This window comes from Berghia stephanieae, chromosome 3, assembly GCF_034508935.2.
Source record: "Berghia stephanieae isolate SIO BIC M18660-M18661 chromosome 3, UCSD_Bste_1.3, whole genome shotgun sequence".
Taxonomy (NCBI): Eukaryota; Metazoa; Mollusca; class Gastropoda; order Nudibranchia; family Aeolidiidae; genus Berghia; species Berghia stephanieae.
Window position 1 is genome coordinate 26,672,281 of NC_088362.1, and position 22,500 is coordinate 26,694,780.

Genomic DNA, 22,500 nt, shown 5'->3' on the forward strand with positions numbered 1-22,500 from the left:
CCCTAAACCCTTATAAACAAAAACAAACCTCACTTGGCGGGTGGTTGGATGGGAGCATCACCCTTGAATCATATACCTATGATGTTCGCATGGGTGTACGATCCGATAGTGATGTCGTTTCTTCTTCTCTTTACTAGCCTATCCTGCTTCTTTGGTTTGTGATTGTATTTTTGACAGGGGATATTTTGTGTTTTTTTTTCTGTAAAGCTTCTGCCTGTTTGTTCTTGGTTATTTATAATTTAGCTTATGATATATTTAGGTTATGATTTTGATTTACATTTGTACTATTTTTGTTAGATTGCTTGTTTTTTTGTTTCAGCGGTCTCTCATATAACCTCAATTGTGTTGGAAGAGACCTAAAGCAACAAACAAACAAAACAAACCTCACTTGAGGAGTCCCTTTAAAGGGGAGTAGACGATAACCCCACCAATGGTCTTTGGCTTTTGTACATATACAGTTTTGAATTTTATTTTATTTGTTTTCCACATTGATTTGTTTATTTTTGTGCTTACGAAGGGTTTGTACCCGAAACACCCATTGTCTGTATTGTTCCCAATCGAAGTCTCTCCATTTTCACTCTTTGGTAAGTATTTTCACGATCCCAGGCTTCAGGCAGCCCCTACCATTGTCTAATAACAGTAACAGTTGCTTTAATGAATATTTAGAAATGATCTTAGACACCTTGTATTGTTCTTGCGAAATAAACAATAACATCATATAAACTTTTCTTTTCCCCCCAGAAACACCAACAGGACGTTGAGACATTGAGAGTGGACAACAATAGATTAAAAGAAGAAAACGGGGCTCTGATCCGCGTCATCAGCAAGCTGTCCAAATGACATCCCTGCTGCTGCCAACTTGAGAATCTTGACTCGATATTAGTACATGTTGTATTCCAATATCTTTGTTTTGCTTCTGTTATTGTCACTGTGTTATCCTTTAGTCACTCCACTCAGTGTGTGCGTTTGACATCTACAACGCAGCACAGAATTTATTACCATGATCATATCAAGAAAGTTAAGGCCAATTTTCACACAGAAAGGTTACGTGTTATTTTCTTTTATAAGCTGATGAAGAGACATGCATTATCCTAGTCTTGATAAATCTACCTGTATTGGTCTTTTCTAATATTTGACTTTGGTTTTCTGATAGCTCAGTGGATGGAGCACTTGCCTCATAAAGCAATGGAACCCACATTGGTCCAAATTGTAGTCAATGTTTTTTTTCTGACCCCTTTGATTGGGTAGTTTGGTTTGCAAAATCTGGCAGAAAGCATTTTATGATTAGGATAGTGTCCTATCCAAAAAGTAACAAGCAATTGTTATTGAAAGTTAACATTATAGAAAAGCCTCTCGCTTCACGATCCTTGTTGCCCCCCCAAAAACTACTTGTTATGATGTAGTTTCCAGAATTGCATGATAAGAGATAGAGATGTGTACTTGTCAATGATGGTAAATACACACTGAAGGAAGACTGTTGTATTTGTGTGTTGGTGTTATTGACGTGTCATGGGCAGGCCAATGTTGGTGAACACACACTGAAGGAAGACGTGTTGTATTCGTGTGTTGGTTTTATTGTCATGGACAGCCTGCTGTGATACCTCCCATGTCATCATCACCCACTTGTATTGTTGTTGCTGGCGTTTTGAGAAACATTTCTGTTATGGTTAATAATAATATACTGATGGCTAGAACTGATATGACCTCTAGTTTCCTCAGAGATACTGAGAATTATTTCATTATAACGACTACTACTTCTATTACCACCACCACTACTACTTTTTACTACTACTACTTTTAACTACTACTACTACTACTACTACTACTACTACTACTACTACTACTACTACTACTACTACTACTACTACTACTACTACTACTACTACTACTACTACTACTACTACTAATAATAATAATAATACTACTACTTTTAGTAAATATCATCATAAAACAAGTGCAATGAAATTAACTTTTCCTGTTATGTACCTTCTCATTCTTAATTAATCATTGTGTATCTTCTTTATCACATTTAAATACAATTATGATATTGTAATACCATAATACCTTATGTCTTATCCCCCCCCCCCCCCTTTCTCCCCCATTTTCCCAGTTGTGTGTAGTAGTCTACACACTGTGTTTGGTGACATTGTGTAGAGTATGTTACCTTATGTAGCACACTAGATACTGTGATGTATATAGTTATAACACATGATCGACTAACACAGACAGGGGATATGAATAATGCAATTTTTGTAGATAATAAACCGGAAATATATCAGATAATGTTGTGTGATGAATTATGTTGATGATATGATTATTATTATTATTATTATTATTATTATTATTATTATTATTATTATTATTACAATGCTCCCCAAACGGGCGGCCTAGCCTATATATATATATATATATATATATTATAATATATATATATATATATATATATATATATATACACAATTCTATATATATATAAAAGTAATTAATTTAAATATGTAAATCTAACATACACACACACACACACACACACACACACACACACACACACACACACACACACACACACACACACAACACCTTACTAATGAATGGATGTTTTGAATTCTAATCAATAGCATTTGAAGAATGTAGTCTTGTCAAGTTTGAATATTTTTTTAGATTTTTATTATTTGAAGATTTGCTATGCCAATGAACTTCCCTAGCCAGCAATATATGACATGTCTGTCTGTCTGTGTGTGTGTGTGTGTGCGTAGATGTTTTTCTATTTGAAATGTGTATGTATCGGACTACTGTATATCAGGGTGTTTTGTTGTCAATGCTGCTAGTTGTTAGGTATTTATAATATCAGTGTCAGTAGTGGATGATTTGAGTGGTCAACTGCATAGACAATTGTTTTTTCACAGACTTACTTTCTGGGTGGGGATCCTGACCTCCCATAGCGGGCAGGGAGGTACAAACTGTGTCTTCTATCCCCCTTTATCTGTTATCCAACATGCTTTCTGTCTTTGTCTCGGAATGAGATTACTTGGTTTTGTCCTGGCACTGGCCGGAATCCTAGCTGGGAGGGAAACAGTCAAATGCATAGTTATTGTTTTGGGAGATGATATTTTTTTCATTGTAAATCATCTCTCTGTTATGTATTATTATTTTTATTTTGAATATATAATGTAAGCATTTGAGTGTGTTCCTCTTTGTTGGATTTTGTGCTTGTGTCTGGATGAGACTTGTAGGTGATTTCAAACTAAGTACATTGGTGGTATGCTCTTGGAATCTACATCTGAGCCCTATTTGTTCTCAATTCCCCTTTGTCTTACTTTTTCTTGGGTGCTTTAATTGTAATTCTAGAACTTTTTACTATCGCATTTTCTTCCTTTTTGCTGGCGCTGATATAACCTAAATGTGTTGCAAGCGCCGTAAAACCCTTAAAAACAACAAAACAGACTTACTTTGATGCATGGAAATTGTGATATTTGGTGGGGGGGAAAAGATGCTTTTATCGTAGGAACCCTCCAAACAATTATATCCATGTAAAGGAACAGAAACAAAGCCTATTTGCAGCTCAAATAGGGGAGGGGGGGGGGGGGGGGGGGGGGGGGCTCCGGGAATCTTCAACAATTTTGATGTCTTTGTTGGAGCTGCAGGTTAATATCGCGGAGAGCCACATAAATTGTCACGACCACTACAGCTTAATGGAAATTGGAAATGCTCAATAAAATCACAACAAATTTAAATTGAATAGGCTCTTCTATAAAAACAAACAAACGAGAAACATTCTTTAATAAACACGTTTGGCACTTTAAGCGTAACAAATTGCTAACCGTGTCTTGTGTGAAGTGAGGCACATAATGTTGGAATTCAGCATTTTCGTGCCAATGTGGCTACTGATCTCATAGACAGTTGAAAAAATAAGAAACTTGAGTGGACAAAGGAGGATCACGTACACAATAATTCTCCTTTTTTTTTTTTAAAATGGTTTAAATTCTGTAAATGTATCCAAAAGAATATAATAAGATTCCAGAAACCATTTTTGCTTGTTTGTGTTGGTCTGCCATTTCATGCAATGATGACAATGTGATTACATGATCAGATAAAGTAGTCAACTGATCTTTCAAGACCCATTTTCTTTGCTTTTCTCCTCCCTAAAACAAGAGTTGATCCTTTTTTTTCAAATATTTATATTTTTTCTTTTCTTCTTTCTTGAAAATGAATTCGATTTCCATTTGCTTCTTGCAGGAATTGTGGCTATAGGATTTAAAACTTCATTTCACTGAGATGATTTGATAAAAAAAACAAACATGATATTTAAACCTGAGAATCTCTTCTATTAAAATACTTTTACGGGTTTCTCTTTACTCTTCCCCTTTTTGCATCCCTTGAACACATGGCCTTGTTTATGTAAATTATCCCCAGTTGTATATTATATATTTATATAGACGTACACATTAACGCATTTAAAACCCCCGTAACCCAGCATAGTGCTAAGACACAGTCTTGGAATAGTCAGAGTAAGTAGTAGTAAGTAAGCCTCGCAGTCTAAATGACACATGCTGAGAATTGTGTGATTCAGTCACAGATTTTTTAAAACCTCGATGAGTATAGCTGCTCTCTCCATCCAAGTTGTTAATTGTTTCCATTGGTCATGGTCCTGGGCCAGAGTTTTGAGGCTGTCAAGATCTTGTGATGACTTTAGTACGGAGGTTACTGCAATTTTTCTTAAATCTTCAGGGATTAATTCGGCCTCATCTGAATCTAGAAATTTCTGATATGTCAAGAGATCCTGGTTCAGGGTAGTCACTATTGATGTTGGTGGTCTCCCTGCATATTTGTATAGTAGGCAAAATGAAATAATGGTGAGCAATGGAATTTTGTTGTGGTTTTTTATAACTCCAGGCAAACTTCTTGCATAACAACTGATGCAGTGTAAATTCAGACCATGTCCACTACAAATATTACCATGTCAGTACGTAGAATTAAAATGTTTAACCCTCTTGAGTTCATATGCATGGAAAATCCCAGCAAATTAATTTGTTTGATTTTCAATCAGGGTGAACTCGAGAGAGAGAGAGTTAATCAATTTAGCTGTCCAAACTGAATCAAGTACATCAGCATGATAGTGTGTCTTGGTCAAGATCCTCTAGAGGCAGAAAGTTTTGTTATCAACAAATTCCAAAAGTACCTACCTCAATCCTATCACTTTTATTTTTTCAGGCAATTAAAATCTTTTTTTTTTTTTTTATTTTTTTTAGATTACTAAAGAAAACTTGTGGGGGATAGTTTTTTTTCCCTTCTATTTTTCTTTCTTGCTTTGTCTGGCACCTTTCTTGCACACTTGTTCAATTTTTTTTATCTTACACTGGTGCCTGCTCCTTTATTTCTTAGTTTGTATGAAACAGTGCCAGACACAGCAGAAGCAGACCTTCTGATTACTGGTCACATGTGCTACTATACCATTACACTAAATAAATGGTAGAAAAAACATGAAGTTATAACAAATGATTTAGATGTAGTATGTGATCTTTTGGATTGAAATTAATTGATTAGGTATGACAGTGTTCTGGAGACCACAGCTATTTTTTGAAGAAGGGGTTATGGGGATTAAATGTGCTATTGTTATTGTCTACCCTTACACCATGTATTCGAGTGTGTTAGCGTGTAACATACTGTGAAAAGTGTGATAGTGTGTAAATACACAACATTTACTTATTAATCACCTTCCTGTAACCAATTCTCTCAAATACTATTGCTTGTGATGACAAAAATAATGATTAAGATGATGATGATGATAATAGTAATGGAGATCAGGATTAGTTGAAATGGTGTTGAAGATAATTTGTACTTTGTTGGTGGTTTTGACAATGATTGTGATAATGATAATAATAATACCAATAATCATTATGGAGATAGTGGTTATAGTTATAGTCATACTGAAATTGGCGATAAAAATAAGGATTAACAATTTTTTGGGGGGGTTTAATTTTTGGATTGAATGTCAATGATGTAAGATTTGTTTATAGGAGATGAATGTGGGTGCATGAAATCTAATATGATAGTACTTGTAAAGAATGAGTTTTATCACTATAACTCAATACTATTTAGCGTTGCAGAGTCCTACCAAACAGCAGGACTAGTTGTAAAATGTGAAGAGTAATCTTGTTGTGCTTTAATTGTAATTCTAGAACTTTCGACTATCCCTTTTTCTTCCTTTTTACTGGCGCTGATATAACCTAAATGTGTTGCAAGCGCCGTAAAACCCTTAAAAACAAAAACAAAACATAATCTTGTTGTACAGCATATCAGGCACGCTGGGATGGGATGGAATATCTGTCTGAGCAATGTTGGGATGCGTTGTGTGATCTCAAATCATTGCTTGAATCATTTTACTACGACAAGGTGCAGTCAGTCACTAACCAGGCAAAATACAGCTTTCGTTCGGCACATTCCAGTGGTGCAGCACCAGCCATCGTGTATCAAATGTAATGTGTTGGTTTGGTTTAGTGATATGGCTTTGAACTCACAACACAAGCTACATTGCCAAGGTTCGAGTCCGTGATCAGGTATCTGGGAAAAAATAATACACTGTCCACCTAGTAGTGATTGGGTAGCTGAATCTATTAGATTTGACAGAAAGTCTTTGCAATAGTCTGTCATCTCATCCAAAGGGTACTAAGCAATTGTTATTTCCATTTAAACCTACTTTCAACTCAACATTACAGAAACCGGGTTAATCACTTTATTTATTGTGTCTTGTAATTGTCTGCTCAATGTTAAGACTGGCAGTAAAATTTGGAAAAGAGAACAGCTTTGAAATCAGCACTCTTCCACTAGGGATCCATCCTAATGTCTACACTTGCAAATACTGCTCATTTTAAAAAGTAATAAAACTAAAATGAATAAAATAGCTTTCAAAAAAGAACAAAATACCAAACACGGAACGTTTTGGGCTCAAAACCCTTCTTCAGCCAACAACAAAAAACAATAAGGACATAAATACATTACTAAATTCCAGATAGACGACAGATATAATTGGTAGGTCTTCTCTTGTAGAAAAATCCAGGACAGCTTACTTTCCAAGAGCATTAACATTCAGGAATTTAGACTTTTTTTTTTACCTGCTGAGGTATATAAAGCTTAATATTCTTCTTTGTTATTTATTTTTTTTTTTTTTTGAGAAGTACAATTTTTAAAAGAAGTCTTAAGTTGTAAATTGTTTTGTATGAGAATAAGCCCACAACTCCCACTTCCTGTATTCTTTCATTCTGTACTCGTTCTCCATTCTACTGTGTGTATCGTCTCTCTACGCTGTCTGTGGTCTGGTATATGTTAGTTGTACATAGAGGTAACCATTATGTCTGTGCCAAATAATTTATTCATCATGGTATTGATCCATTCCCCCCCCCCCTCTCTCTCTCTCTCTCTCTCTCTCTCTCTCTCTCTCTCTCTCTCTCTCTCTCTCTCTCTCTCTCTCTCTCTCTCTCTCTCTCTCTCTCTCCCTCTCTCCTCCCCCCCCCCCCCCTCCCCTCCCCTCCCTTATCCTTTGCCCTTGCATAGCACACACCACTGCACAAAAGGACATAATGTGTTTTGTTTTATAAGGTAGTGTGTAAAACACATTGTGTAGTTTCCAAGATGAACAAACCATGATTGAGATTCCCCTAACCAGCCATTCTCTTGTGTAATGATGGACACCATACACCGTCACTGGCCCTGCATGGTGTCCATTGAAATATGATAATATAATCACATAGCATTACTATATTTTTATATGGCCATGACCCATTGTGGATGAGTGATATGTGTATTTGTGTGCTTGTGTGTGTGTGTCATATGTATGCGAGTTTGTATATAATTATAATATTCGTGTATGATTGTGTCATTGTCTAAGGCGGGTGGTTGGATGGGAGCATCACCCTTGAATCATATACCTATGATGTTCGCATGGGTGTACGATCCGATAGTGATGTCGTTTCTTCTTCTCTTTACTAGCCTATCCTGCTTCTTTGGTTTGTGATTGTATTTTTGACAGGGGATATTTTTTTTTCTGTAAATCTTCTGTCTGTTTGTTCTTGGTTATTTATAATTTAGCTTATGACATCTTTAGGTTATGATTTTGATTTACATTTGTACTATTTTTGTTAGATTGCTTGTTTTTTTTTTGTTTCAGCGGTCTCTCATATAACCTCAATTGTGTTGGAAGAGACCTAAAGCAACAAACAAACAAAAAAATTGTCTAAGGGATGGAGCTGATCTCTAAGAAATCAAAATATTTGCGTTTTAAAAATTGTTTCTTTGTTGAAGATCTTTATGCGAACCCTCTGTCTACTTTTGTAGGCCATGGAGTTCATCTCTTGCTCATCCTTACTTTTGGCAGGACTTATCTATCCCCGATGGGGTAGGGGGGAAGTGTTGGATTCCCATTGTCCCCCCTAATTAATAGTATTGTTATTATTTATAAATAACAATGTGAAATTGAATGTAAACTTCAATTTAATATACGAAAACAGATAAATTGGACGTTTCGGGTTTCCCTTTTATCAACAAAACAGGATGGATGAAACACGACAGACGAATGAGATAATGTGGAAGTGGCGTTGTTAATATCATTATATTATAATCTTAACAACGCCACTATCACATCATCTTTTTCGTCTGTAGTGTTTCATCCATCCTGTTTTGTTGATAAAGGGGAAACCTGAAACGTCACTTTTATCTGTTTTCGTTTATTAAATTGAAGCTTACATTCAATTTCACATTGTTATTTATTTAATCAAGCTCCAAGCAGCGACATTTACATTTGTTGTTATTTATGACTTTCTTGTCAGCTCCATTTCCTTTGTGTTTATGTTTGTCTTAACAGTTTAGGAGATGTACATTCACCGCCGTGTTCTCCATGACCTCTGGATTGTGTTGAAGGTCACAGGAAGGTCATGGAGGAGTCCAGGTCTCTTTGGGTGACATGTTGGACCCAGAGTTTGTATTTCTCCTACCGAACTGAGACAGTTTGTCATAACTTCTTCTATATTCTACATTGTAGGTTGTTTAGTAGGACCGTGGTCAAATAAGCACAAGATGTCATTGGTCTGTGATCCTGTGGTAGAAACGCCTTCTTCGAACCTTTGGCCAGGCCGTTTTGTTGAGTTATTTTATATGGATGTATAAGTGTATATGGATTAAATATAGATTGTTCAAATTATCATCATTATGTCCAATATTAAATCTTGGGTATTATTTTGTTCTTCTGATTTTGGTTAAAATCATAAACATCTTAAATCAAAAAGGTTGTACCAGCAATAGAGGTTGAACTGGGGTATGCATGTTATGGCTGGAATAGAGCTTGCATTGGAGTCTGTGCCATTTAAAAAAAAATTGTAAAAATTGCTGTTGAGCAGATGACAGCACTGATGCCTGGATGGCAAATCACTCATGTATTAACCCTCTCCTTAGCAACTATTGGAAAATCGTCACATTCGTTACGATACAACCAACATTTTTTTATTCTAATTTCTTTTGTACATCATAAAATTTAAAGAAAATGAGTGTATTGTAGAGCATGTTTTGCCAATGAAAGTATGTATCGCAAGAACTTTACTGCTATTGTGTTTGAGTGATAAATAATAATTTTTGGGATAATCCTGAAAATGGCTGGAAAGGAGAGGGTTAACTAGTCTCAATCCTCCACGGGTGACATGTTGGATCCGTGGTTTGCTGGTATGACCCAAACAAACCCCCACCCCATCCCCCCTTTGCCTTCACTCTTTCAAATAAAAAATAACAAATAGTCCTCTCTCATAATAAGATTGGTTTTGATGTCCCTGTAGAATTCAAATTTATAAAAGAGAAAAGAATGGAATTGAGGTACAGATTGAGTTTTTAACTCACTCAATCCTAGAGATTTTTGCTACTTTTCAAAATTTGAAAAAAATGTATTATAAATGAGCATGTACATAGATAGTTTTATTCAACTATCATTAACATGTAAAAACTAAAAACATTAGCTTTGATACTACGCCTATAATTTGTCTCAGAAAAATGTAATAAATAGGCATTTGGTAAAAGTAACCCAGGTAAACTACCGCCGATATAGTCGGTGTTGGGGTTGAGTGAGTTAACCTGCGTAGATCTGCAATGTTGACCCAAGGTCGTGTGATAATACTATTTCTATGGAGGCATTCTCAACTACCGTCAAGGTGTGTTGTGTGGTGTTTGGTCGAGTGGACTACAGTACTACAGTAAATATTGATTTTTGGACATTGATATTTTGTAACATCGTATTGTTGTTATTTTAAATCTAATCAGTGTTTTTGTTTTTGTAGTAGGAATTCACTGTACATTTGTGTGTGTGTGTGTGTGTGTGTGTGTGTGTGTGTGTGTGTGTGTGCACGTGCACGGTTGTGCATTTGCATTTGGTGTTTCTGAGAAAAGGAACCAAGGTGAGATGAGCATTAGTGGTTTTGGGTGCTGAGTGACGTCATCTTCCCCAAGCCTCCACAGGTGACATGTTGGATCTGTGGTTTGCTCATTTCACCCCAGACGTCTTTTTTTTTTTTTAAAGAAATAAATAACAATGTGGAATTGGAATGTAAGCTTCAATTTAATTACGAAAACAGATAGAATGAACGTTTCGAGTTTCCCCTTTATCAACAAAACAGGATGAATGTCATTCTCAGTGTTTCAGTCATCCTGTTTTGTTGATAAAAGGGAATCCCGAAACGTTCATTCTATCTGTTTTCGTAATTAAATTGAAGCTTACATTCAATTTCACATTGTTATTTATTTCTAAGAGATTCGAGCAGCAACATTTACATTTTAAAAAAAGGAAAGCCAGCCAGGCAGCTGTCATTTTGTTGCTTTGGATTTGGCCTGGTCTAGTCTGGTGTTTCCATTGAATGGTAATGATAGGATGATGATGATGATGATGATACATTTGGTCCATGGGCCATGGTTGTGTACATATTGTATAAAACAGATATCTATGAATTCTATCACTAAAATAATACAAATGGTGCTAACTCCCCTTCCCCATCCCGGTATTGTCATTTTTTGTAACCAAGTAACATGTACGGATTAGATAGAATATAGAATCAATCAAAAATAGTCAATACTTCTCCACCTTTTGTAAATATGATAATTTGTTGTCTGGTCACGTGATCAGGGCATTGGTGTGACGATGGGCTTGTAGATAGATGATGCGTTTTGACAGAGATTTAATTTAAGTATCTTGTGCCGTCTTTTCGTTGCTGGCTTGTTTTATTTGTTTTGATATTGATGTCCAATTATGTTATCTCTTTAAATCAGAATTTGACCATGTCGGGGTGATGAGAAGTCATAGGTCATGGTTTTGAATCTTGGTTGAAACTAATATTAGAATATGCCTCAATTCCTGTGTGATTTCAGTGATAAAAATCTGTTAGAAATATTTTGTGAGTGAACTTTAAGGATTTTATCCTTAATTTAGTCATAGAGATGACAAGACGACGATAGGCTTGGATGAATTTAGAGTTTTGATGAAGTGGCTGATGTCGATCTGTGTGATAACTTGTTTTCCTAGAGCGACTAATGACTGGAACCAGGTTAGCAAAAACTCAATATGTATGTCATCATTTTAACTGAAGATGTTTCTTGTATATCTGTGTGATATCTTGTTTTCCTAGAGCGACAAATGACTGGGTCAGTAAAATCTCAATATGTATGTCATCATTTTAACAGAAGATGTTTCAACAAAAGTTTTCGTATTTACCTTTTCCTATGTTTCTGATATACAGGGAAGTGATAAGACATTGAACGAGATAAAAAGTTTAGCTCAAGATAGAGAAGGATGGAAACTGTTTGTGGCTTATACCTTGACCCAGGGTGAAAAAGACAATGATGATGATGATGATGATGTTTCTCTCTCTTGTTTCTTCTGTGTTTTGATCTCTATCGGAGACTGAATAGTCCATTGAAATCACACTACCGTTTTTTTATATTGTCCTTTCTTATTCATATCCCTCGGCTTCAACTCATCGCGAGAAAGAGGTTTACACCTCACTTCAATCTCAATATTGGAACGTACCGAAATGTATTGGGGAGGTTTGTTTTTGTGACTCTTCACCGTTAATGGGTGTGTCGTGTGTTAGTCTGTGTGTGTCCGAATTATTATACATTAGTGTGTTGTGTGCACGCGCAAATTTTTATTCTATTTTTAGATGTATGCTGTGTTTTTGCATCAGTCACAAGATGTGCTCTTATTGTTAATTATTTTACATGACGTATTGACGTAGTTATATGATATAATAGTGTATATTGTAAATCATCATACCTCATCCTGCTGCTGTTGTCCTTGTTGCTATTACATGTCAATTCTTGAAAACTATTTCTACTGCTGAACTGTACAAGTGAGATGTTGCCTGCCTCAGCGTGAGAACTGGAAGACAAATCTGGCTCACTCCTTCCAGGTGGAGTCCTCTTCTGCCTTTTTTTTGTTTGTTTTGTTTTCTTGTTTTGAGTGAAGTATTTATTGCATTTATTGCTTATTCAAAGAATGAAGATAGTCATGACATCATCTTGTACAGAATAATTTAGGCGATTAACCAATCAGATCGCTAATTTAGAAATTTTACACAATTTGATTGGTGTATAAAACGAAAGTAGATAAAAGTCGACCTACTTTTGGTTTGTAAACCAATCAGAGCACTGATTTATAAATTTGTCCACAATTTTGATTGGTGTATAAAACGAAAGTAGATGAAAGCAAAGCGCACGTGGTCTGTTACCTCCATCCGATGTTGCTGCTACTCCTTCTGCTGCTTCTGTTGTAAATTGATTGGAATCTTTGATCCTCGACCCAATTTCTCCTAGCTGTGTGGTTCTGTATTCGATCCGGCTGTACTTATTGTTATAGTTTTAATATTATTACCAAACTACAGTAGTAAGGCTGCATAGTGATACATTATTTTATTGTTGTTGTACCCATGTGCCTGAATGCGATTGATGCCCAATTGGCAATTTGAATGGAGTTGTTTGAAAGGATATTTCATGATTGTTATTAATAAAAGGTGATTGTTATTGACAGAGTTTTAATTTTAAAAATTAAATGTAAAATATGACGAGACACGGATTTGATTCATCATTCACGTCTGCTGTCTCTTCCACTTCCCCCTTCTCCCGTGGGTTGACATAGCGATGATAAATCAATTGAGATTTTGTTGTGAAAACAATTTTTTTCTTTCACTCAGGCAATCAATCTATTTCGACCTTCGACCGTCCGACCTTCTCATGCCGCCATTTTTGTTTTCGATTGTACACGTATTATGTGTACTTTTCGCCAGGAAGATTTCGATACACAAAATAAAGATAAAACTTCCCTCATGGCGACACGACACGGCAGCGAGATGATGTTGGTGTCTATATCCGGGCCTGTCTAGAGAACAATTTATTGTCTATTCATCGTAAAGCATAAACTTATGGTCATGTTGGTAGTAGTCGAGTGTGATACTCCTTATCATTGTGGTTTTTGATAATGATTGTTGTTGTTGGTCATTATTATTATTATTATTATTATTATTATTATTATTATTATTATTATTATTATTATTATTATTATTATATTATTATTATTATTATTATTATTATTAATAAATAAGATTCACCTTAGCTTGTAATGCTATTGTTACATATACATATAAATAAGTAAATACCAATAAATTGAATCATGCAAGTTACAACCAAGTAACATTCTGCCTTGACTGTTTTATATTTGTTTTTGGTTTGTTTTGTTTCGATATTTTTGGTGGTGATTGATCGAATCTTCTGTATTTCTCTTATCCTCACATTCAACAGTAGTAATAGACTCTTATAGAGTGCACGGTATCCTCAACAATGACGCTCTTGGTGCTTTAAATTACATCAACACAAAACAATATTTAAAGTACATGACATCAAAAAAAAAAAAGAAATGTTTTCAAGGATTTCTTGAAAACGAACAATGATTTAGTTGATTTAGGTTCCCGGATGCTCTGTGGAATGGTGTTCCATACAGACGGACCAAAATGAGAAAAGGACCCTGTTCCCGCCATTGTACGAATACGTGGGATAGCCCAACGGGTGGTGTCATTGGAGGTACGCAAAGGTCGGGTTGTCAAATATTTCTTTAGGAGTTCTGTGAGGTAGGGAGCGGAGGGGCAATGTTTTCCAGACAACGATAAACTAGGACTAGGACACATGCTTTTTAGCTGTCTGCCTTTTTTCCTGTCCCATTTACTCTTTTCGTTAACAATCTATCACAGCTGGTCGGGGTCTTCTTACCTTCCTGGGTGGGTTCCCGACCTCCCATAGTGGGCAAGGGGGTACTTGCTGTGTCTTCTATTCCCCTGTATATCTGGGTGGGGTTCCTGACCTCCCATAGTGGACAGGGAGGTACTTGCTGTGTCTTCTATCCCCCTGTATCTGGGTGGGGTTCTCGGCCTCCCATAGTGGGCATGGAGGTACTTGCTGTGCTTTGTCTTGGAATGAGATTACTTGGTTTGTCTTGACCCTGGCCGGAGTCCTTGACTAGGGGGGAAACAGTCGAGTGTATGGTTATAGTTCTGGAAGGTGACTTTTTCCTCGTAAATCGTTATCTTTTCATTTTTAACATATCTTTTGTAAACATTTGAGTGTATTCCTCTTAGTGGAATCTTGTGCTGGTGTCTGGGTGAGACTTTTAGGTGATCTCAAGCTAAGTATGTACATTGACAGAATGCTCTTGGAATCTACATTTGTTCCTTATTTGAACAATTTCCCCTTTGTCTTACTTTTTACTCAAATCCTTTTAATTGTATATCAAGAATGTTTTCTTTTCTATCCAATTTTCTTCACTTTTACTTTTACTGATATGACCTAAATGTGTTGCAAGCGCCGTAAAAGTAAAACCATTAAAAATATTGTTGACCTCCCATGGTAGGCATAAAGGTCACTTGCTGTGTCTTCTATTCCACGTATCTGTTTTCCATTTTTATGTTACTGTCTTTCTTCTGGATTGAGATTGCTCGGTTTTTCCCCCTGGTCCTACTATGATCCTCAGCTAGGTGGTAGACAGTCAAATGAATGGTAGGTACCTTTTTGAGATGATATATTTTTTCCTTATAATTATAAATAATCTAATCATTAGTTATGAATGTGCTTTGTAAACATCAAATTAAGAAATTAAGGAGCAGGCACCGGTGTAAAATAAAGATAGGAACAAGTGTGTATGAAAGATGCCAGACCAAGCAAGAAAGAAACAATACGAGAAAAAAACAAAAAAAACATCCCAAAACATCAGTCGACCTCGACTGGGAATCGAAACTCAGACCCTCTGTTTACCGGTAATCAGAAAGTCTGAAGTTCGATCCCCAGTCGAGGTCGACTGATTTTTTGGGATGGTTTTTTCTTGTAGTTTACTTTCTTGCTTGGTCTGGCATCTTTCATACACACTCGTTCAGTTCTTTGCTTTGTAAACATTTGAGTGTATCTTTCATAGCGGGATCCTTGTCTTGTGCTGGATGGGACTACAGTGCTGCTCGAAGCTCGAAGAAATAAATAACAATGTGAAATTGAATGTAAGCTTCAATTTAATTACGAAAACAGATAGAATGGACATTTCGGGTTTCCCCTTTATCAACAAACTGGATGAATGAAACACTACAGATGAATGAGATGATGTGGTAGTGGCGTTGTTAAAATGAATAAACAAAACATTGATGGTCAGGAAATAGTATGCTCCTTTGTATGAAGAAGAAGAAGAAGAAGAGGAGGAGGAGAAGAAGAAGAAGAAGAGGAGGAAGGAAAGGAGGAGGAGGAGAAGGAAGAAGAGAGTCCATTGTAAATGCATAAAGTAAAACAAAGCAAAGTGTAAACAAAACGTTTGGTGTCCACCATTGTTCATTTCAAAACAACAGGCAAATCACTAATAACATTATACATTATTATAAAAGAACGAGATAGTTTTATTACGATTTAAAAACCCCAATTAGAGCTGAAGTTGACATCCTATCTTGAAGAGTTCTTTCGTGAGCAACAACTACAACACCACGACCCCACTGCAGAGCCTTTGTGGTCTCTTGTCTTTTCTAGCGAAAGTGAAAGGAGACTGAAATCGCCTACTAGAATGTCGAAAACACAAAAGAAACCTCCAGATCAAAAGCATTTTGAATTTGGACCATGGATTGTCTCTTCGTGTAAATCTCACATCTTGGAATCGGAGGGAATTCAACGAGAAAAGTGAGTATTCGTCTCATCACAGTCGTCATGGCATGGTCAAAAGTGTCCCTATTGTCAGAGCTTAGTTTTTACTGGGTACTTTCGTAAAGACGTGGTCCTTGCTGAGCGACAGATTTGCTAATCAGATGTTTCTTGTTGGAGAAATGACAGCCAAATTGTCTTTATTAAAACCTGGCAAAAAAGGTCCAATTAAAAAAAAATTTTGACCAAAAAAAAAAAAAAAAAAAAAAGACTGAAAATGTCAAGTAAAGAAAGGGCATTTTATGTGAAGTTATGCTATTATAATTAAAAGAATGCACGAAAAAAAATCAAACCAAACTCAATATTGAAATTTTAATCATTAAGAAAATTTTATGAATGAAATTGACAAGCGTGTTAGTGTTAAATTAGAGTCTCAAATAAAATGATGAGGTAAGATAAAGGGTAGATGTGTGATTGCTGTTATAATTGAAATATACAATATTAAGATGAATAAATTAGATATATAAATATGAACATTTGTATAGTGCTTTGGCTTTACTCCCGGATTTACCATGCTCAATGTGCTTCACTTCACAATGTTTATTTCCCTAGCAGTCCACGTGGAACCATATTTCGATTTCATACAGAACCAGTTTTTTATTAGGCGTCCTTGTACTAACATTCTTGCAATGTCTGTCACTGCCTATAGCCAGGTGCTCATTCACACCTGAGTTGAGTGGGGTAATGTGTGTAAAATGCCTTATCCAAGGACGCAATATCAGGACCAGAATTTTATTCAATCACTGTCATCCATCCTGTCACAGATCAGATCCTGCTTCATCATCATCATTGCCTTTTTCACCCTGGGTCAGGGTATAGGCCACAGACAAACAGTTTCCATCCTTCTCTATCCTGAGCTAACTTTTTAATCTCATTCCAGGTCTTACCACTTCTCTGAAGGGATTTGGTTTGTCTGTCTGCGTTTCTGTAACGGTTTAAGTTTAACAGAAAGGGGTGTTAACCCTTTGCCAACCCCCAACCTGGAGGACCAGGTGACTCAAAGATGGGGGAATCACACACCATTAGTCGTCTTTTACGACACGCTGGCTTGGCGTTGGGCTATTCTTGACCCTCTCAGTTGAGGGACCCCGGACACCACACGGGGAAGATCCTGCTTACCATCGCTTTTTTTGTGACAAGGCAAGCCACACATATGTAAATTGACATAGAGGGAGAAGGCATGGAATTTGAAATAAAAACATTTAATATTTTCTCATATTATAATATTAAATATTTCATAAACTACTATTGCCGTTTTTTATTTTGTTTATATTTTTGAGGATTCATAAAAGTTTGTTGATTATTTGGTCTATGGAATGACAACTGCAATCAACTGCCATCCAAAACCTTTTTTCATTTTCTCATATTGCTTCAAATTATTTTCTGTATATTATTTGATATATATACAGTTCACTCCGCTTAATTAAAATCGCGCATTGGTTAATTGCACACTCCGCTTATACGCTATACATTCCCGAAAAACAGATTTTTTTCCTATATAATCGCTCTGCTTAATCGCACACCTTCTCCGCTTAATCGCTACATCTTGATTCCATCTTGATTTGAGAAAAATATCTAAAAAATACAATTAAAAAAGGCAATGAAAATCCGTTTCACATTGAACCCAATTCCACTGTCCCTCTGACCCCGACTAGGTGAGACTCGCAATGCTTGTTAACTGACATCAAAGAATTACCTGACACGATGGGCTAATTGACTCAGAACTCGCTGTCTGCATCACAAGGTGTGAAATGTGATCGCAGTCCACCCAATGCAGTGAGTTTGTTTACATTGCCTTACCACTTTATTGCAATTCTCTACCTGTGCATTGTTTTCCTCTACTGGGCCGTGAACAATAAGAAAGGATTATAGGGAGGACTTGTGTCTCATGTTTTGATTGATCTATACAGCCCTAGTCCACATTGATACACTAAATAAGCGACTGAACTGGCATAAACTTTCTCCCCATTAGAAAGCCGGCTCTCGAGATGGAAAGGTGAACAGAATGGCGGGCTTGAAAAGAACGTGACGAAAAATACTGTGCTGGTGTTTCTTCTGCCAGCCAATGGAGTGATGAAGTTTTGAAACAACTTCTTCAGTTGTACGACTCTAATGACATTTGCAATGCAGACGAGACGGGATTTACTACAATCAACGCTTCACGATTACCATTCTTACAAACAATAATGTCACACTTTGTCCTCGATGAAACATGAAATTTTAAATAAAAAAAGTCCTCCAAACAGCCCCCCCCCCCCCCTCCCCCAGAAAAATAAATAAATTAAATAATAAAAAAAGAAAAAAAGAAATGCCTCTTCTAATCAGTCTAATGTCTTGAATATGACGGTCCCAAGCCCGTAAACCTCAGAGGGGAAGGTCCTACATGAATGGTACATGAAAGCTGGTGCTTAGATGCTAGTTTTAGCTTCTCCGCTTAATCGCACACTCCGCTTAATCAACCCACTAACCTGAATTCCCGAGGGTGTGCAATTAAGCGGAGTCAACTGTGTATGTATGTATATATATTTCATTAGGATGGCCTTCCCTGATAGAAGAAAATGTCTTCTATTAGTTTCAAATGGAAACAGAGATGAATTTACTCTTGGGGTTGTTTGACTGAAAAGGATAAATCTTTGCTGAAGACTGAAGGTTGTAACACCAAAAAAAATTAATTTTCAGGTTTGAGGGAGAGCTAGAACTGCCACAGATTCCTGAAATGGTTTTTGCTGAAAACTATCTTAGGATTGAGCACGAAACAGGAGTTGGTCTACAGTTCTCTGCTCTGGATGCCCTACGGCTTGTGGATGCTCATTCCGATCCAGTCAAAGTAGCTGCATCAGAAGAATGGCAGAATGCAAGGTGAGATAAATACTACCTATATCCAGTTGTTTTCTTTACTTATATCCTTGTTTACTTTACTTATATCCAGTTGTTTCCTTTACTTATATCCAGTTGTTTTGTGTAGTTATATATATTTGTTTCCTTTACTTATATCCACTTGTTTCTTTTATATCCAGTTGTTTCCTTTACTCATATCCAGTTGTATCCCCCGAGTTGTTTCCCTTACTTATATCCAACTGTGTCCTTTTTTAAATAGATTGACCCGGAACGATTTTGAAAGCTTTAAAACCCATTTTACAAACCATTTGATTCTTGTCCTCAGGTCTGGCTGTGAACACATCAAAAATGTGGTTTCTCCTTTTGACTGGACGTACACAACAAACTATAAGGGAACTTTGATTGGAACTGGAAATGCCAACATAGAGGTCAGCTCAATCAGTTGAAATATTCAAAACTTAGTCGGGTATTCATATATTTTTTTATAACAACAGCTTTTATAGAGTTGGTGTAATAAATATAATAATCCTTAACACAGAGTTTTGTTATGAATGCCTGTTACTCTATGACCTGTATGATCTACATAAATTATAATACATCTGTACAAAAAAGATTCCTTTTTTTGGGATGCAATAAAGTATTATTATTATTATAATAATTATTATTTTTATAATTATATTGCTTCCCCCCCCCCCCCCCCCCAATGACATTTCAGTTAGAGCTTGTTACCCTTTCATTGATTAACTATTAGCCCTTTATCAGTTCTGTATTATGTACAAATAGCTCTATTGCTGGAGCAAAAGGACTGATATTGGTCTGTGCAGTTTGCCTTGTCTTCTGACCACTCTACAGTGATTGGGTAAAGCCAGTAGTCGAGTTTGGTGGGTGCCGTGGAAAGTACTTTGTGACAGACTAGTAGTAATAGTCCTTCATAGCCGTAAGGCCCATGGAGCCAGAGTTTATTTCGGTTTCTATAGCATGAAATGGACAATAGCAATTGCTTGCTACCCTTTGGATAGGATGCTATTTTATTGCAAAGTACTTTCCACCAGATATAACATATCCAGCTACCCATTTACTGCTGAGTTGACAGGGGGTTCGGAAAAAATCTTGACTGGACTCAGGATCAATCTTGTTCCCTTTGTGTGTAATGTAAGTGCTCTACCAACTGAGCTATTGGGACCCCCATGACAGAATAGCATCCTATCCAAAGGAGAGCTATCAATTGTAACAACAGTCCCGAGATAAATTCCATGAACTTTGTGGTTCTGAAGGACGAGTTTTATTCAAAATGTGTTTGACCTGGTGTGTTTAGATTCCATTTTTGATGCTTTCCTGCATGTGAAAAATAACAATGAAATTGAATGTGAGCTTCAATTTAATATACGAAAACAGATAAAATGGACGTTTTGGGTTTCCCCTTTATCAACAAAACTGGATGAAAGAAGCACTACAGACGAATGAGATAATGTGGTAGTGGCGTTGTTAAGATGAATAAACAAAAACAGAATGTTTTGTTGATAAAGGGGAAACCTGAAACGTCCATTTTATCTGTTTTCGTATATTAAATTGAAGCTTACATTCAATTTCACATTGTTATTTATTTCTTCGAGCTTCGAGCAGCAACATTTACATTGTTCTGCATGTGTGTGTAATTCCAGGTGGAAAATACAAAGGAAAGAATTGATGTGGAAAAGTTGAAAAGGCGAGAGCCGATTGGATTTTATGACGACATTCTTTTGTTTGAGGATGAGTTGTCAGACAATGGCACCTCCATGCTCAATGTCAAGGTGGTAAGTAAATAGTTATTTAAACTAAATAAAAAAAAATAAAATTCCCTTCATTCATCCCCACAGGTAAATTTGTCTTTAGGGTCTATTCCAAGGGAAGACTGGAATAACCGAGGCATCTGTCACAGCGCTGCAAATTGAACTAGGGCGAGGTGACTTGCTCAAGGCCACACAGCGCAGCGGCGGGTGATTGAACTCTGTAAATTTTTGGGTACGAAGCAAAGACTGTCCAACTGAGCCACACTGCCCCTGGTGTTCTACTAGTCAAACAAAAATTCAATGTTGTAATTAAAAGTTTATATGGTCTGTTTTAAAGGCAAGTGGGCTGTCCTGTATTATAAATCGGTTTTCCTAACGTTACTTGGATGCCATTAAAAAAAATAAAATACTTTAAAGATCGTTTACAGTGGAATTTTTATAAAGTTAACTTTTGCTTAATGTCAACACCTCTTGTTGAGTTTTCTGTTCTTTATCTAGGTGTGTTCCATTGATAATGGATAAAATGAACCAATAATTCTTGTCCATTACTCCCTTTATCTTTATCTCCTATTAATTCTTGTCCAGCTGTCTTGCCTTTATCAGGATTTCACTGTATTTTCTAAGATTAAACGTTTTAAAATGGAACACTAGCATTTATAACTGAATGAATGGAACTTGGCTTTGATTTGTTGTTTTTTTTTTTTGCTTTAAAAAAATGTATGTTAAGTAAAAGAAAGTGAAAATTAATTTTGAAAATTTTTTGGGGATAGTCTACTTGTCCTTAACACCATCTATGTTACATTGTTGTTTTTACTGTTTCTGTTTGATAATGTCCACAGTCCATATGGTGACAAAGTACCAGCCCAGTACTGAACAAGACTTGTACCAGGGTTATTTACTGTCACCTACATCAATCCTGGGGGTTTTGCCGACAGGTCATGAGTGAGGATCCCATGATCTGTGCGATTAGCCTTCACATTTTATTTTACATTTTCTGTTAATTCTTGTCTATCCAAAAGGGGCCCTGATAGCTGACTGCTATAGCATTTGCCTTGCAAGGGACCTTTAACAGTCTTGGGTGCAGTCAAGCTTTTTTTCTAACCCCTCTAAAAAAATTGAATATATCTCACACACACACACACACACACACACACACACACACACACACAGTCATTAATGTTTCCTTTTTAGTATGTGTATGTATGGCTGAATACGTGTCATACATTTTATGCTAGTCCTTAGGTTGAATATTTGTAAAAAATTGTAACAAAGATTTGTTAAATCTCATTCCATTATTCAGACTCATGTATATTTTAGTGAACTCTAGATTTTTCTCCTTTTGCTTATTAATTTCACTTTTTGTATTTATCTCACTTTGCTATTGTCCTGTTTATAATTTCATGATCTAAAAGCCTTTTTTTTGTGTGTGTTTTGTGACACAGAGAGTAATGCCAAGCTGTTTCTTTGTCCTGATGCGATTGTTTATCAGGGTAGACCAGGTGATGATGCGAGTCAATGACACAAGAATATACCATGAGGTAAATATAGTTTCCTAAAGAACAATGTTTACATATGCTGCTATTTATTATTCTCTTTTCTTTTTTGTGCTCATTGATTCTCCAAGCATCCACTGTCATACTAGTCAACAAACCACTCA

General features: G+C 36.3%; 2 protein-coding genes across 22 annotated transcripts in view; both read left to right on the forward strand.

The window, feature by feature from the left end:
• Window positions 1-2,292, forward strand: part of LOC144967440 (protein phosphatase 1 regulatory subunit 12B-like) — a 91,164-nt gene extending 88,872 nt beyond the window's left edge. For 18 of the 21 annotated variants that reach the window (XM_078904691.1, XM_078904694.1, XM_078904689.1 and 15 more), the window contains one exon: window positions 742-2,292. In XM_078904691.1, the coding sequence (XP_078760817.1) occupies window positions 742-840 (99 nt within the window). In that variant the 3' untranslated portion in view covers window positions 841-2,292. The remainder of the gene's footprint in view (window positions 1-741) is intronic. The other 3 variants (XM_078904690.1, XM_078904708.1, XM_078904715.1) reach the window with 1 other exon arrangement.
• Window positions 2,293-15,995: 13,703 nt separating this feature from the next.
• The window catches only part of LOC144967445 (TIP41-like protein), a 12,176-nt gene continuing 5,671 nt past the window's right edge, over window positions 15,996-22,500 (forward strand). The window contains exons 1-5 of the mRNA XM_078904717.1: window positions 15,996-16,215; window positions 18,916-19,095; window positions 19,400-19,502; window positions 20,736-20,867; window positions 22,286-22,381. Of these exons, the coding sequence (XP_078760843.1) occupies window positions 16,103-16,215; window positions 18,916-19,095; window positions 19,400-19,502; window positions 20,736-20,867; window positions 22,286-22,381 (624 nt within the window). The 5' untranslated portion in view covers window positions 15,996-16,102. The remainder of the gene's footprint in view (window positions 16,216-18,915; window positions 19,096-19,399; window positions 19,503-20,735; window positions 20,868-22,285; window positions 22,382-22,500) is intronic.